General features: G+C 31.9%; 1 protein-coding gene across 4 annotated transcripts in view; it reads right to left on the bottom strand.

Moving 5' to 3' along the window:
* The window catches only part of LOC126891928 (probable ATP-dependent RNA helicase DHX35), a 396,116-nt gene that overhangs the window by 17,914 nt on the left and 359,405 nt on the right, over positions 1 to 18,797 (bottom strand). For all 4 annotated transcript variants that reach the window (XM_050661273.1, XM_050661274.1, XM_050661275.1 and 1 more), the window contains 2 exons: positions 13,277 to 13,563; positions 3,298 to 3,606 (listed from right to left, as the gene is read on the bottom strand). In XM_050661273.1, the coding sequence (XP_050517230.1) occupies positions 3,298 to 3,606; positions 13,277 to 13,563 (596 nt within the window). The remainder of the gene's footprint in view (positions 1 to 3,297; positions 3,607 to 13,276; positions 13,564 to 18,797) is intronic.

Here is an 18,797-nt window from a genome sequence, read left to right as displayed (position 1 = left end):
AGCAAATGGGTAGAGGTATTTCCTATGAGTAGGGCGACAGCAGCAGAAACGCAAGAAAAACTAAGGGAAGTTTTTGCCAGAATGGGACTACCAAGGTTATGTGTGAGTGACAATGGACCTCAACTAGTTGACAAAACCATGGAAATATTCTTTAAGAAAAATGGGATTAAGCATTTAACAGGGGCACCTTACCATCCATCCAGCAACGGAGCTGCAGAACGGTATGTCAGGACATTTAAAATGAAGCTGAAAACAGCCCTAGATGATCCAAGAAACTCTGGTATTCCACTGTCTACATTAATATCAAGATATTTACTAACATATCGCAACACAAAACACCCAGTAACAGAAAAGTCACCAGCTGAACTTGTATATAATAGATCATTGCGAACAAGAATATCAATGATGGCCGAAAAGCCCAGTAAAGAACAGCAAAATATTTCTATAAAGGAGAAAAGATGTTTTGAAATAGGAGAAAGGGTTATGGTAAGAGACTATAGGGAAACAAACCGAAAGTTGTGGGTGGCAGCTAAAATAATAAATAAAGTAGGTAAGAAAACTTATTATTGCAGATTAGATAGTGGTCAGGTATGGAAGCGTCATACGAATCAGGTAGGCAGGTGTAGCACTGAGTTTGCAAACAACAGGGAAAATGAACTTGACAGTAACAATGACTTTCAATATATAAAACTACCAAACGTAGTACATCCGGTAGGTGAGAGTATAACACAATCTGAATCAAATTTGGAGAAGTTAACGATGGAAACCCAAGGTGAGCCAGTTTTGCTGGACATGGCTACTTCTTCAGACACTGGCAACAGATCATCAACTGATACAGTTTACAGGTCAGATAATGAACAAAACATTATTGTTAATTATCCATCTGATAATATGTCTCAAACAGGTAGAAGCAGACGCGTTACAAATATGCCAAAGAAATACAATGATTTCATTCTAGAGTAAGTCAAAAAAAAAAAAAAAATTTGTTCAGTTAGGTTTTACATAATCATATTAATCATATTTGGGTAGATATAAATTAAGGGTGAGGGTGATAAGTTGGGATGTTTTAAGTGTAAACACAGCTTAAAGTGAGTTGGTAGCTCTGAGAGAGATGGCCATCTGGCACTTACTGTTCTGCGGTGATGTTCCATACGGACTGACAGGTAGGGCAGAGAACAACGGGGCAAAGAGTAGTTATAGAAAAACTGAATGTAAAATGTATTGAATAACATATTAGTAATAAATATGAATTATCCCATCGACAGTGGTCTTATTAATTAAACAATGGTTAAGGTACTTAAGGACATATCACTTGTAAAAACGGAAAACTATCAAAACTTCGCAAAACAGATGGAACGCGCTTCTACGGAACACAAAAATAAATATGGAGAATGATCAGAGGACAGAGAAAACAGAGGAACGGACAAAAAAAAAAAAGAAAACACCTAGAGGTAACCATATTTATATACCCCTCCCCCGATCCCTAATAAGGGTGAAATCTACGTAAGGGCGTTTATGGTCCTCTCTGAACGAATTGAAATATAAGATATCTCTCATTCTCGATTTATAGCGAATTCCTTTATTTTACCCAGACAGGTAGTGAAGTGCAACTTTTAGATTTCCCCGTGTCTTCTTTTATTCATTGTTCGTTTGGTTTACAAGTAATAGAAACCGCGAATACAATTGGTCCCAAAAGAAGTGTTTTAAATAATTACTTATTATAATTGATGGATTTGACCGTTACTTGATGGAAGTTCATTTTATCTAACAATAAAACACTGAAAACGTTTTTTTTTTCTATACTTCCACAAAATTTATATCTATGTGACTACAGCTGTTTCGGCAGAGTGCCTTTCTCAAGTGATTTAGTTTACAATGTGTTTGTCTTTTTAAAATCTTTAACTGAAGATGTTGAAGAGTGGGGAGATGTTTGTCTCGAGTTGGTCATTTAGAATTATATCTGTATTTTTCAATTTATTAATTTCCATAGATTCTAATAAAGATACAGTAGAACCCCGCAAATCCGAACTAATTGGGGGGACAGCCTGTTCGGATTCCGAAAAGTTCGGATTATCCGAAAGTTAGCCTTAACTAGTAGTTCAAAGCTTTCATTGTGATTTTGAGTAGCCAAACGTTCTCGCAAGAGTGTGGACAATATTTTTGGACTCAAGTTGACTACGAGAGAACCAAACTAAGTTTGTGTTTAACCTTTATATACACTTTATAAACCTATATATTAAAGTATATTTATTTTTAAGAAATTTTAAATGTCAAAGTCCTAGTAATCCTACATTGTCCAATTTTCTGGCTTTACTCTGTATAATAAACATGTTTTTAAGTTTTTGTCTTAAATTTTTAAATTTTTTTCACTTTTCGTTGGTTCGTATTTGCCGAAAGTTCGGATTCGCGGTGTGCGGATTTACGGGGTTCTACTGTAGTTTAAGGTCTTTATTTTGAATATGCAGAGTTTGAAACTCTTCAATAAAAGAATGATTATGATCTATAAGGTGAAGTGCGTATGTAGAAGTGTCTATTTTTGTACTGTTGAAAGCCCTTTTGTGTTCTGCTATCCGTTTGTCAAAGGTTCTGCCAGTTTGACCGATGTAAGTTTTCGGACAGTCACCACAAGTTAGTAAACACCACTCTGTAGTTGCTTTCTCTTTCGGCTCTTATTGTTCTTAATATATTTGCTTACGTTGTTGTTAGTTCTGAAAGCTGGTGTTATTCCTTTCTTTTTTATGTATCTGTGTACTGGGTTCTTTCTGTGGTGGTGGATAGACTAATTTCAGGGCTTTCTTATGGAGTTTTTGGTTTAAAATTTTATTAATTGTTTGTTCGTTATAGCCATTGTTTACTGCTATTTGTTTAATGATGTTCAGTTCTATTTCGAAGTTATTTTTTGACATGGGGATTTCTGTCAGTCTATGTATCATACTATGGTAGGCTGCTAATTTGTGTTGTGTAGGATGGGATGATGAATTGTGTATAGTTGTGTCAGTATGGGTAGGTTTATGATATACGGAGAACTCATGTTTGTTGTGTAGTCTGGTAATTGTTACATCTAGAAAGTTTATGGATTTATTCTGTTCTGTTTCTATGGTAAACTCAATGTAAATGTAAATATTGTAAACTGTTTAAATACGGGATGTTTAGAAATTGTGGTTTTAAGCTGGTTGTGAGAAAGGCACTTTGCCGAAACAGCTGTAGTCACATAGATATAATAAATTTTGTGGAAGTATAGAAAACAAACGATTTCAGTGTTTTATTGTTAGAATTACTTATTAATAAAATGCTTACTTATACAAGACTCAATAGGAATTCCATAACTTCTCATCATCTTCTCCAACCTCTTTCGTATTTCCACCACTCTTTTTAAACTTTTGTAGCTCAAAAAATTCTTGTGGCAAAATCCTTGCGACATTTCGCTTTGAATAAAACCATTGAATACGTTCAAGTACGTTATTAGATCTCCTTCTTCCACTTCAAATAGTCGTTTTTGAATCCTAGCTCTTATAATTGAGTTACCACTAGTAGGTTTTGTAAATACTGTTTCCACTTGAAGCATGGCGATGATGGTGAGGATCTCTTCAGAACAGCCAAAATCTCCTGCAAAGAAACAATGTAAAATTTTAAAAATAAGTAGTTATTAAATTTCTGATTTAAATATAGTACTACTGGTACTACAAATGATCACTGGGAACGTTTTTCGAAAGAAATGGAACATGATTTTTATGGCCTGCAAAAAAAATATGGAGCTTTATATAAAAATATGGAGCAGGGTTGCAACCCCCGGTGATGGGGTTGATTAACCGGAACGCATTATGTACTTGAATATATTTATTAACTCACTATACGTAATGACAGTAACTAGTTGGTGTTGGATGGTTGTTACCTCGTCCGGACTCTAGCTAACTCCGTTTCTGAATAATATCTGATACCTTTTTCACGTATACATATCTCTATCCTATTTCTTTGTTATGATTTCATATTTGTCTAATGCGACCGTGAATTTATTAGTAACAGTATTTTTGTTTGCTTGCAGTTTTTACTATGCGTGGCCAGGGCCGCCGCTAAAGTGTTGGCCGCCCCTGTGCAACTTAATATTTTCCGCCTCCTTCCAACACTTTAGGCGTTTCAACATATTTACTAGTATTTAAAGAAATGTGTAGGAGATACATAACAATAATACCTAATTTGTAAATACCTAGATACTTACTTGAACATTTAGACTAGTATCCATGATCCAAAGTCCATTCTATGTACATTCTAAATATCCTAATTTAAACGTCCATTTAATTAAAATAAACTATGAATAGATAACATAAACACATGAATGAGTTTATGCCAAGGGCGATGAATTTGGTAATGTGCGATAATAATAAATCTCTGAAAATTTTCTATTATTTGTATCTCTGGGGAAGTTAATTTTTTTAATTTGTTGAGGAAAATTTTCAAAAACAAATTGAACTTCACTTGGATTCATTTTTGCAGGCCATTTTAAGGGATCATCTGAAACCAAGTATAAGCTTGAGCTTCCTGCATTGCAATCCAGATTAAAACTGGAACATTAACTGTTCTATTTTGGTTGGTGGTTTCAGGTTCAGGCGGTTCAGCATCAGCTCTCACACTATCGCTATTATTGTCATGAAATTCCCCGTCTCTATCCGCAGTAAAATTCACTTGTTTGGTACTTTTTGAAGTTATACTTTTTTACCGGCGATATGAGGGTGAATTTTTATATGTTAAAACCTATGATCCCGGCGCATGCGCATTATAACTTTGTTCTGATTGGATGTTCAAATGACATGTCAAAAATTATTCAATATGGCGGCTGTGGCACAGCTGTAGTTAGATTATTTATGGTTGTTGCGTTTTAAAATTTGTGTGAAAAGAAACAACAAACAAAAGTTAGTTAATAGTTATACTGCCTTTTTAAATAGTTTTCATATACCTATATTTTTGGACTTTTGGACTATTTTGGACAAGGAAAACTCATTCTAATTTGGCAAGTAGTTTTTATTATAATCATATTGTAATTATACATTTGGATTAGGTTGAAATACAGTAGAGCGTCGATTATTCGAACTAATTGGGGACATAGGTGTTCGGAAAACCGATTTGTTCGGATAATCGAACTACAAATATATTGATACATATTTATAGTCATACATATTTATCCACAAGTGAATAAAAGCCATATTTATATACCTACATATTTATTTATATCTTGATAATGACAACTAGCAACTAAACAAAAAAGTGCAGTCTTTGCAACAACATAATTATTTTTGGATACAATATTGAAGAAAATTGAAGATATTTTAAGCGTCAATTACTAACGCTTGCTCGGTATTCGAGTGCGGGACGCGGGAGTCGATAGTTCGAATAAGCGGTCGTTCGGTTGATCGACGTTCGGATAATCGACGCTCTACTGTACATTTATTTTCTCAAGAATGGGGATTTTAGAGAGAAATCCCAAATTAGGTCCGATTTTTATTTTTAAATTATGATTTTTTGGCGTAGATTTATTTATCTAGTAGGTATGTAATGCTTTGATTTGCATACTTAATTTGATTACCAACAAAAGTTCTACCAATCTTCATCTAATATATTGTTCTCTTACTGTTTTGTTATATTTTAATATTTTCTTCCACAAAATTTAACTACATAATTTAATTATATTTAAAACAACTGTCAAACAGTAAAACGTTCAGTTACTCTATTTTTCCACATGACAAATAATGTGGAATTGGACGAGTGAGTCTAGGCTTCGATTACGAATCAAAGCGCCCCGAAATTCACGGGTTCGATTCCCGATACAAGTTTTTATTTTTTTATTTTTTTATGCATTTTATGATTATAAGTGTATTTGTTATATAATTTTTTTTTTTTCAGAAAATGCGTATTTCAAATTTTTGCCAACAATTATTATCGTTCAGAAATCATTTTTTCTTTGTGGCATTTTTCAATGTGTTTGTGTGCGTTTTATTCTTTTATTTTTTTAAATTTTTGGTATTGTCTTAAAAATCACATAATATGTAGTAGAAGTATAACTTCTTACGTGCGTACAAAGTACACACACATTCTTTTTTTTTTTTTCATAGTTTGGACTTTGAATTTGAAGGTCCTAAATTTATATGCGACTCTTCTTTATTTTTGCGTATGTTTTTCATCAAAAATGATTCCAGGCACCGCTAAGTTTTTTTTTCCTCAGTTTTGCCTCTTTTATTTGTCTAGGTATATTGAAAGCCTGAAAGTCGTTTTCTTTTTCCTTTCGGGCATTTTAAAAGTATCACCAAAGAAAATAGACCTTAGGTCTATATTATGGAGAGTATATATTCTTTGGTATCACTTAAAAAAAAAGGCCGAGCGAATTTAACAAAATAAAACCAAAGAAACTTCACATAATTTATCCAAATAATCCGTAACCGTAACGGTTATATAAATAATAATTGCTCTGATCTCGACGTTACTTTGAAATACAGTAGGTAGTATGCAAAAGAAACGGGTACACTACTATATATTACCAACAAAATCGTTTATCAAAAGTATAAAGCGTGTCTAAAATCATCAAATTCCCAACTTGAGTGAACTATAACCCATCTATAACCATACATAAGCATAAAGGAACAATATTGTAACAGAGCAACCATCGAGTAATAAAAAAGTTTTTTTTAAACCATCGAGTAATAAAAAAGAATTTTTTATTACTCAATGAGAGCAAGTTAACAAGCACTTATCTAAATTCTCGGAAAGTAACCTATTGTCGTATCGTACTCTCTTAACAAATAATAAATGTTCAGAATTTGAAAAAATCGCATATGGACCACGTAAATAAAAGTCCGAAAGCCGACAGCCACTTAATTAAAAAGCATTACCGGAACTACTTTATGACTACAGCTGCAAAAGGACAGTTCATATAATAAATAACATTTTTTGGTATTTTTGTTTAGATTGTTTGAATTATTATAGAATTATCTGAATCATTACTATTTATTTTTTGAAATTATTTTCGTTTTAAAAAAAGTATTATCATCAGTGGCCTGCTTTTGGCCTAGTTTACATAAATCAATGCCAAATACTTACATAATCAAAACATTGAATGAGTGTAATATTTACTTTAAGACGTTTAAAAATTAAACCTATTAAATATTCTTATTTTCTGGATGCTAATTTAAATCCTTTACATTTATAAGGGGTCAAAGAACGGAGATAAAGGAACTAATAGAACCAAAATACATAGAAAATGGTACATGGATTACTTATCTAAAAAAGCTCTATACAGAGGAGGAGCAAATGATGATAAAAATGAAAACAGCCGAAATTACCAAAATTGAAGAAGTTAATATAAATATGAAGGCACTTGAAAAGCTGCAAAACAAAAGAAGCTGCAGGTAAACACGAAATACCAAACTAATAAACTAGGTATTGAAATATTTTGGAGGAGCGATAATAGAACAAATAACAACATTAATTAATTAACACAATTATAAAACACAATAAAATACCGGAAGAATGGAAACTAGCGAACTAGTTCTACTATTAAAAAAAAGGAGATAAAATTAAATTTGAAATTAAAATTCAATTCTTGGTAATTAACGGGAGGGAAACCCAACTGACAGATCTCTTTCAGATAACTAAGGATCAGTGGCGTACTGAGCATGGTTCAGCGGATTCCGTGGAACCAGGGCCCGGGCCCGCAGGGGCCCGCTCTAACCCGATGTTTGCTCCTTTTTTTTTAATTTGATGAGACATTTTGAACTAATTAGTACACAAATATATACTAGAAAATGTAACTGCTTAATACATTTTTATTTTTGCATAGATACAATACTTAAAACACTACAATAAATAAAAACGAAGAATTAGGGCTTATTTTACCACTAGGCCCTTGAGGCCCCTTCCTCGGTCCCGCATTTTAATGGGGCCCGAAAAGATTATCAAGAGAAAATTTTTATCGCAAAAACAAAATAAATTTTTACAATTATTTCATTTTACGAACAGGAAATGATATACATGAAATGAACAATAAGAGTGAAGAGTGAAGAACAATAAGAACGAGTGAAGATTGGTAGCTATTTATCTGACATTATTACAGTAAGCTCCGGAGTTGCTCAGGGTGGCCATACTTCTCCGCTTCTATTTATCATCTTTGTTAATGATATAAATAATTGCTTTTTGAATAGTAAATGCTTAATGCTAGCTGATGATCTGAAATTCTGGAGACCAGTGGATGGTTTGTTGGACCAGGCGTTGTTGCAGGAGGATCTTGATAGACTGCAGGAGTGGTGTGTTCGAAACAAACTTTTCTTGAATGCCAGGAAATGCTGTTTTATAAGCTTCTTTCGGAAAGTCAGTAGAATTGAAACAGATTACATCATTAATAATCAGCCACTTGAATATGTATCTTCCGTTAGGGATTTGGGTGTTGTTTTGGATGAGAAGCTTTCTTTTGTGGAGCATATAAATGCTGTATCTGTGAAGGCAGCTAAACTTTTGGGATTTGTTACAAGAAATTGCAAATTCTTCTCTATTGAATCTACTAGGCTTGTTTACTGTAGCTTAGTAAGGTCCCTCTTGGAGTACAGTTCTGTGGTTTGGTCACCCTATTTCCAGACTCATATTGATACTATCGAGAGAATACAACATAGATTCTTGAGATCATGTGCTTACTATACACAAACTATCATTGTCAATCACGATTATTCTTTTCTTGAACAACAGTTGTCCCTACCTCCACTTAAGGTACGCCGTGACATAGCAGGTGCTGTTTTCATTTTTAGGATCATAAATGGACTTATAGATTCTCCCAATCTTTTAAGTCAGATTAATTTTAATGTTCCTTATCAAGCTCTCCGTTACCATAATATGTTTAAAATACCTTTCCATAGAACATTGTATGGCGTTCACAACCCACTTGATAGGTATATGGGATTGTTAAATAATTACGAACTTGATTTATTTAATATAACTCTAAATCAATTAAAAAGATCTCTTGCTCTGTGATGTTATTTTTATACTCTTAAGTGTAATGTTTGTATGTTGTATATTTTTTTGTAGTCAATATTTATGTTATATATTAATTTTTGTGGCATATGAAATTTTTCAGTGTTTTTATACTTTTCTAATTCTCTATTTTTTAGATTAATTAAGTCATATTTAACACATTGAATTTATTATTACCTTTTGGAAATGTATTAATATTTAACTGTAATTTTTCTGTTAATGGGGTTATCCCGTATAATAAATAATAAATAAATAAATAAATAAAGAGTTATACAGGGTGTCTGCGTAACTTGGAACCATATGGGAAACTTTTTTAATAATATAATAGTCTAAAACTTAAGATGCAATCATCAGATATCAAATTTTGTCAACAGTATATGAGGTATGTCAAAAAATATGAATTTCGCTCAAGAGCAAACTACCTTTATATTTCAAAATATCAAAAAAGTTTACTATGAAAAGTTATTTGTAATTAAAAACCATATTCAAATATGCAATAACAGATTTCTACTTGCAAAAAAAAATTCTGAAATTTTCCTAAATTACCGATTCCGAACATCATTTTTATTTATTGGACATGTAATAACTCTTTTATTAATAATTTTAGGAAAAAAAGTTATTCTTCATAAAAATCTGTGCATGGTCTAAACCTCAAGATGCAACAGTTATCCAAGTTTGTTAATTTTATACGAGGTGTGTCAAATAATATGAATTTAGAAAGAATTCTTTCTAAATATTTAAAGTAAATGGTAAAACGCTAACAATAAATTTTATTTGGGATGCGAACTAGGGGGAGATTGTCACGATTTTTTTTTACCAAAAAAGGGGCCAACTTTATTTTGAGCGTAACTCGTATAGTTTTGGCGCTAGCAACTTTAGTAAAAAATAAAAATAAACCTTTTTTTTTAACGTTTAAAAAAGTTTTAATGAGTTTTTCCCGAAAAGTGCTTCATTTTTTGGTTATTTCAGGTTGAAATATTCGATTTGGAATTGGACGAATAAGAATAACTTTTCATGAGCTTCAACTGTGCTTTTACTGTGTCGGTCGACTTCATGAATAAGTACACCATTTTTTTGTATCTTGTAAGCTACACTTTTGCGACAAATATTTTTTCGATATCTAATCGAGAAAATACTTATTTTTGAGTTATTTGCGAAAAAACCGTCTGAAAACGTGTTTTTTTGTTGAAAAATAATCATTTTCACTCGCAAATTACTTAAAAAGTATTAACATAGATAAAGAAACTCTATAGAACAAAAGTTGCTTATAATTAGTCAATTTATACATTTCCGGGCTTATTTTAAACGTATGTTTTTGACCCCAATAAGGGGTGTCACCCCCCGAAGTAAAAAACAACCAACGGCATAAGTCCAACTTTGAAGTAAAATGTAACTAGAACCTAAATACAAATTGTCAAGCCAATACGTCCGTCGTGACGCTGATAATTTCACTTCAAAACTGCCATTTACTGAGTTATTATATGAATACATCATGCATTGTTTATGACGACTTACATTTTTCAGCTTTATTGGTATAGAATAAAATAGAACAAAAATTACTAAATGATTACATTAGTACTGTGTACTATAGTATTATTCTATGAGATGAACAACTTTCTTCGTGCACTACTATCAGCGAATATATCTACAATTTTATTAATTCGGATGGGCAACTTCATTTTCAATACTGCACTGCTTAAAAAACGTATGTATGCGAATAATGTAATATGGTTCATTCCACGAATATACGACTGTGTTGGATCATCTCGACAACGAATATTTTATTGTGCAAAATATGAAGAACGAAAGTAAATTGCAAATTACATTGTTGTTTATTGGAATAATTATTAGAGCCATTTACTTTCGTACTTCTTATGTTGCACACTAAAATATTCGTTGTCGTGATAATCCAAAACAGTCGTATATTCGTGGAATGAACGATAACACAGTTTTACATATATTGGACGACAAGATGGGGGCCCTAACATATTGGGGTACCGCTGTAAGCTTCATGCTGCGGGGGCCTCTGTTACGCCTCTGGATAATTGTATCAAAATACTTACCGTAGGTAAATATTAAAGAGAAAACCCATTTCAAGATTTAGAAATATTGTTCTAAAATTCGGCAAATTGCAATTCGCAAATCCTTCAATAGTCACTTACAAAGCATTATAGTTTATTGTCGTCACCATAAAAATTCGGTAGACCGGAAAGGATTAAGTTTCTAGATATGAGATGATTCACTTGCCGAATAAGCCTATTTAGAAATTTACGTTTTTAAATTTAAACACACAACGTAAAATAATATAACAATAACAGGTTTTTACATAATATCAGACGACAAGATGGGGCCCCTGATCTATTGGCCCCCCCGCAAGCCTCATGCTGCGGGGGCCTCTGTTACGCCCCTGGCCTCGCAGATTTAAAAAGCGTTTATCTCGAAAACGGTTGAGTTTAGCGAGATGAATGTATTAGTAAGTATACCTTTTTTAAGTAAAAATATTCAGAAAATAAAAGTGTTGCTTCAATAAGCATGTAGAGTGGGTAATAAAAAAAAATGAACCTATTAAATGATCGTTGAAAGGCGTATAAGGCATCCTCTTTGGTAAGATATCATTTTTAGTGGCGAATTTAGATTTCTTGTCCCAAAAATCCCCCGCATACCAAATTTCGTGTTATTATTCCATGGCCGTTAAGAAATATTCAAGAATAAATCAAATAAAAGTTTAACTTTGACTATTTCGATTATTATCAACTTTTGTACTAAGGTAAGTTAGCTTAAATCGACCTATTTTAACTTCGGAAATCTAAGGTTAATCTACGGTTAAGCTACGGCCCATTCTTTACCGAACACCCTGTATAAAACCATCATACGACCAATAGCTATAGGGTAGAAACATGGATCATCATAACAGAAAAAACAATAAACCTTATTAATACTTTTGAAAGAAAGTTAATCAGAAGGATACTGCGGTGTACGTGGAGAATTACGGTTCAACCGCGAGTTATATCAACATTAAGGTACACCGGGGTAAGTGGAAATTTGGGGGAAGTGGAAGCCATGAGATTTAAAATTATTTAAATGCGTACTGTATCCGCCATCTATTGAGAAATAGTTTAACGAACTGTTTACTTACTATAGAATACATTTAAAGTACAGAATTTCTTCGCTACTCCAAATACTGAACGTCATTGCAGTTTGGTCGTTATTAAACAACGCATATAATTTTGCACCTGTATTAAGAATCGTTGTTGATTTTAAGAATAGTGAATTCAGCGTTGTGTTTTTGGTGGTAATTATTTGTTTAGCTTTATAAGTTTAACGTTCTTCATAAGATTTGTACCATTTTATAAAAATATTAAGATAAGTTGATAGGTTCCACTTGCCCCAGGGTTTTTACACATTTGGGGCAAGTGGAAATCATAACAAAGGGGCAAGTGGATACTTGTATTTTGTACTATGTACTTTATTTTTGATTTAATAGTTTCCTTACTTTAGAGTACAATATTGACTAATTGTGAGCTGAAAAAATTTTCTTTACAAAAAATCTTTTCGAAAACTATTTTTGTTTTTATTGCCGGCTATAATGGTTGGAAAGTACATTAAAAAAACTTCTCCCATGTTATACCCAGGATCAGGTAGTAGCAGTAAGAAGCAAATGATGCTATATCAACCATCAAAATATTATTTATTAATTGTTCTCATTAATAGTTAAATGAATAAAATAACGCTGTGTTCCACTTACCCCATACTAGGGAAAAGTGGAACCTAGTGCAACCAGATTCTATTATCCATTTTAATTTTTTTTTCTTTTAAAAAAGCAGCACCAATATTAATTTGAACAATATACTTTAGCACTATTGCATATCGTGATCACTTGAACTTACATAGATACATAATTTTATTTTCCATGTGTTTGATCTTAAATTCTTAATTTTAGGGGTTCCACTTACCCCAGTGTACCTTATACTAATGTAATATAGAATCCGCTATAGCAAATTATGCAAAAATACAAAGATTGCGGTGGGCAGGTCACCTTATAAGAATGGATAATAACAGAACACCTAGTAGAACGATTAGTGGAACTATGACGGTACGTCGGCCATCAGGGAGACCAAGAAAGTGGTGGATAGACGAAGTGAGAACCGATGATAAAGATATATTGAAGGTGAATAACTGGAGGAGAGCAGCCAGGGACAGAGATATTGATAATATAATTGATCTAATTTAAAACGTTAGTAAGTTCCTTTTATAACAAGTATTTTTTTACCTGAACTAAGTAGAACCTTTGAGTATAGTGGATCAAGCGCAAATTCAGCCATATTATAACCTATCGGTTTAGTTAACTCTCCGTCAATATCTATCGCATCTAAAGCATACAAAATTTCTAAGGCACTCTTTAAATTCTCAATAGGAGGTGGACTAGGAAAACTGAATTTGAGTAGATTGGCTATCCCTAAGGCCTTTATTTGTAATACTGCATAAGTCAAGTTACTGCGAACCATCTCAGGTGGAGTGTTGTCTGCTAGTTTTGCTGCCTCTTCTTCTGTGTAGAGTCTGAAAATATAACACAATTTTGTTACAGATATCTCAAAGTAATTTATTTATATTTTTGTTTAATATGGTACAATATTTCTAAGAAGAAAATCGTAATTATTCCTAAGAAGCAAAATGCCAAAGAATACTCAGAGCACCGTACAATTGCATTAATGAGCATACATTCATATATAGTCTGGGCTGATTATCTTATGATAGGCCATTTTTGGGAAAAATTATTTACCAGTGGAATCGATGCTTATGATTATACACACACCGGCAAAATTAGCCGAACACCTTAAAAATGGGACATGTTTGATGTCACGAATTTGCTAAATCAGTGGTCCGATTTGAGTGATTCTTTTAGTATATTATAGCCTTATTATTTAAGAATATCGTTGTACTAATATTGTTTCTAGACAGCTAAATATCATTTTATACCGGGTGTAACAATAATACTGTGTTTTTTTCTTAAAGTTTGGAACACCCTGTGGACTTTTCTAGCATATATAAAATACTGAAATTAAAACTCAATTATAGCCTTAGGCTTTCTTAACATTCTATTTTTTGATTCATGTGCTTATATTGGAAAATAAAAAAGTTATGGGCTCTAACAACTAGCCATGTTTTTCATCGATAAATCCTCATAGCAGGGGAGGAAATTATGCTAAATTTGCAGTTACTCGAGCGTTATGGGGACCTATTGGATTGTGAATAGTATGTACTAAAACCAGAAAAAGGTTAAGTTAAGTTTTCCATATGTTGGGGGACTTTTCATTTTTGAATTTATTTTCCATTTGAAACAATCGTTTTTTTCCGATTATAGCGTGATCCATCTATAATTCCAAAAAAATGTGTCCAATAAAAGTTGCTTATTTACGAAGAATCCAAATCTGCAATAAAAATTGTAAGATTTTAAATTAAATTCCCCACCCCACCTCCGTGGGGGATGTGTTTGGTGCCATTCGATAGATTTTTCAAAAATATTGAATACGTGTATTTTGCAGTTTTTCGATCTGATGTTCAGCTAGTTCAGCTGAAATCCACGGGAGGTCGTCATTGTGACATCGCTTATTAATTTATTTATTTAATACATCTATTGAATTACTTTAGGCTTGTTTATTAAACTAAGCAGATAATGATGGTAGGGGAGCCCAATCGGGGATTTTTTCAGTTACATGGGGAGAAACCTTGTACCCTGTAAATGTATCTATACCATATATTGGTTCTTAACACCGGGGAATTCATTAAAGGGGACAGAGAAAAAATCTATTCTTAGAAATCTAAAAAATCTATTCGCTTGGGAGGTAAATTAAAAATTTTTAATACGATATTTCGCGAAATGAACATCAGGTCGTAAAATTGCGAAATACACGTATTCAATATTTTTCAAAAATCTATCGAATGGCACCAAACACGTCCCCCCACGAGGTGGGGTGGGGGGTTACTTTAAAATGTTAAATAGGAGCCCCCAATTTTTATTGAAGATTTGGATTCTTGACGTAAAAATAAGCAACTTTTATTCGCAACATTTTTTTAAATTATGGATAAATGGCGCTATAATCGGAAAAAAAAACGATTGTTTTAAATGGAAAAAAAATTAAAAAATGAAAAGTCCGCCAATATATCGAAAACTTAACTTAACCTTTTTCTGGTTTTAGCACATACTATTCACAATCCAATAGGTCACCATAACGCTCGAGTAACTGCAAATTTAGCATACTTTCCTCCCCTACTATGAGGATTTATCGATGAAAAACATGGCTAGTTGTTATACCCCATAACTTTTTTATTTTCCAACATAAGCAAATGAATCAAAAAGGAAAATGTTAAGAAAGCCTAATGCTATAATTGAGTTTTAATTTCAGTATTTTATATATGCTAGAAAAGTCCACAGGGTGTTCCAAACTTTAAGAAAAAAACACAGTATTATTGTTACACCCGGTATAAAATGATATTTAGCTGTCTAGAAACAATATTAGTACAACAATATTCTTAAATAATAAGGCTATAATATACTAAAAGAATCACTCAAATCGGACCACTGATTTAGCAAATTCGTGACATCAAACATGTCCCATTTTTAAGGTGTTCGGCTAATTTTGCCGGTGTGTGTATATATTAATAATATAGGTATGCAAAGTCCACAGATAGTGTACTACTTTTTTATAAACAAAATGGCGCCCGAAAATCGTGTTTTTTTTCAATTATTGCTCTATAACTCCGAAGATTTTAACTTTACAACAAAAACACTCAAATAAAAATTCACCGCAATTAAATTCTGCATAGAGATATGTTTTTTCCGATCTGCTTCGACGAAAATTTTCTTCGGAAAATCCGGGTTTTCCCAACAAAATTTTTAATTTTCAAATAAAGTTTTAGATAAGTAATTATCTACCAATAATTAAATAATTTGGTGACTTAAAAGCCTTCTGGGCTTGGATTATAGTTCCAGAAGCTGGTGAAAATTGAACGAATATTTTAGCAACAATTCAACTGTTAATAAATAATTTACGGTCGCAATAATAACCAAAATAATTATGATACACTGATCAAACTTTGAAATCTTATAAAGATGAGATGCCTATTTAACATTTTGTCTACAAAATATAAATTTTTTATTTTTTTGCATAATCTTTAAATATTAAAAAAATAGTTATAAACAAATTAACGTTTATCAGAAAGTTTTTATTATATTCTAATTTTAAAAAATAGTTAAAATGCGTATTTCAAATATCTTGAAAATGAATGTTTTAAAACTTTTTTACAACCATTTGCAAAAAAGTTATGAAACAGCAAAGTAAACATACGATTACTGCGTTGTTTATAATTTTTTTTTAATTCTTTCAAAGCGTAAAAGTGAGTTTAAAGTACAAGCTAATTACTTACAAAAAATATTGATTATAAGTTTAATGGTTATATTTTAATTAAAGATTATAAATATTTTTTTTGTAATTTACACGCGCGAAAGTAGACTAATACAGTACCGTAGCTATGTATTATGTATTATACCCGTCCACATACACAACTCGCGCGAGTTTAAAGCGTGTTAGTCGCTTCGAGTGAACATCTCCGGCTCTGTATCAAGCCTACTTTCGCGCTAAAAATTACAAAAAAAGTATTTTAATCTTTGATTAAAATAGAACCATTGAACTAATATTTGATATTCTTTGTGAGTAATTAGATTGTACTACAGACTCACTTTTAAGCTTTGAAACAATTAAAACAAATTATAAACAACGGAGCAATCGTATATTTACTTTGCTGTTTCATAACTTTTTTTGGAAATTGTTGGAAAAATTTTTTGAAGCATTCATTTTCAAGACCTTTGAAGTACGCATTCTAAGTATTTTTTAAAATTAGAATATAATAAACAATTTCTGAAAAATGTTAATTTGTTTATAACTATTTTTTTAAACATTTAAAGATTATGCAAAAAAATAAAAAAAAATATATTTTGTCGACAAAATATTAAATAGGCATCACATCTTTATAATCTTTCTAAGTTTGATCAATGTCTCATGATTATTTTGGTGTTTATTGCGACTGTAAATTGTTAATTAACAATTGAATTGTTGCTAAAATATTCATTTAATTTTCACCGGCTTCTGCAGTTATAATCTATACCAATAAAGCTTTTATTTCATCAAGTTATCTAATTATTGATAAATAATTACTTGCCCAAAAAATGTATTTGAAAATTCGAGATTTTGTTGGGAAAACCCACATTTTCCGAGGAAAATTTTCGTCGGAGCAAATGGTGTAAAGTTAAAATCTTCGGAGTTATAGACCAATAATTGAAAAAATCACGATTTGGGGGCGCCATCTTGTTAATAAAAAAAGTACCACATTATCTGCATACTTTGCATACCTATAATATTAATATATAGGATCATAATATTCGATTCCAGCAATGAAATTGCTGGTAAATGACCTTTCTTTGTACTTTACTAATTAGACCAGCGTATTATAACTTTTTTTTTCAAAATTTAATAATTATGCAAAAAAACAAAAAATTTATATTTTGTCGATAAAATATTAAATAAGCATCTCATATTTATAATCTTTATAAGTTTGATCAATGTATCATGATTATTTTGGTTATTATTGCGATCGTAAATTGTTAATTAACAATTGAATTGTTGCTAAAATATTCGCTTAATTTTCACCGGCTTCTGGAATTACAATCTAGACCAAGAAAGCTTTGATGTCATTAAGTTATTTAATTATTGATTAATAATTACTTACCTAAAACTTTATTTGAAAATTAGAGTTTTTGTTGGGAAAACCCGCATTTTCCGAGGAAAATTTTTGTCGGAGCAAATCGGGAAAAAACATATCTCTATGCAGAATTTAATTGCGGTGAATTTTTATTTGGGTGTTTTTGTTGTAATGTTAAAATATTCGGAGTTATAGAGCAATAACTGAAAAAAATACGATTTGTCGGCGCCATTTTGTTTATAAAAAAAGTAGCACACTATTTGCGGACTTTGCATACCTATATTATTAATATATAGGATCTTATAATTCGATTCCAGCAATAAAATTGCTGGTAAATAACTTTTCCATGAATTTTGCTAATTAGCCCAGAGTAATATATTTTCTCTCTGATTCCAGTATAAATTCAGGATTATTCTCAGATCTTTATACCAATGCTTTTATCCTCAAGAATATCTTTAAGTAAATCATAACGTAGTCTGTCAAAATCTTTTTGAAATCTATTAAACAGGCGCGTATCTATTGATTGACGTCCAAGTATCGCCGTGTGAGAACATTTAGAGCAAACAGAGCTTCTCTAGCGCCTAGTCCTTCTCTGAATCCCAACAGTATCTCGCTAATATCAAGTTCTAACTTTCTGTAAACACCATTCTGAATGATTTTTAGGAACACCTTAAGTAAAGGACTTATTAACGAGATTGACCGATGATTGGAAATTCTTTTTTTTCGGAAATTTGATCAGAAATGATCGTCGGAAAAAGAGGCTCACGCGGAAGAAGAACCCCTTGGCTCTGAAATCTCTGAGAGTGGTATCAAGTGACATCCACTAATCTGTTTCGATCTGCCTTAGATAAAGTTATTATTGTTAATATGATCGTCAATGTTCGATAATCGGTCAGAGTACTGAAATATTGGAGGAGCAGTGGAGAAAGACCACAAAAGACCTGGGAGAGACGCTTAGACAGGACATGTCTGTAAAGGGAATTGATAATGATACGACCCAAGACAGAAACTCATGGAGAAATGTAATTAAGGAA

Source organism: Diabrotica virgifera, chromosome 9, assembly GCF_917563875.1.
Source record: "Diabrotica virgifera virgifera chromosome 9, PGI_DIABVI_V3a".
NCBI classification, from domain to species: domain Eukaryota; kingdom Metazoa; phylum Arthropoda; class Insecta; order Coleoptera; family Chrysomelidae; genus Diabrotica; species Diabrotica virgifera.
This window is presented reverse-complemented; position numbering and strand designations above follow the sequence as displayed.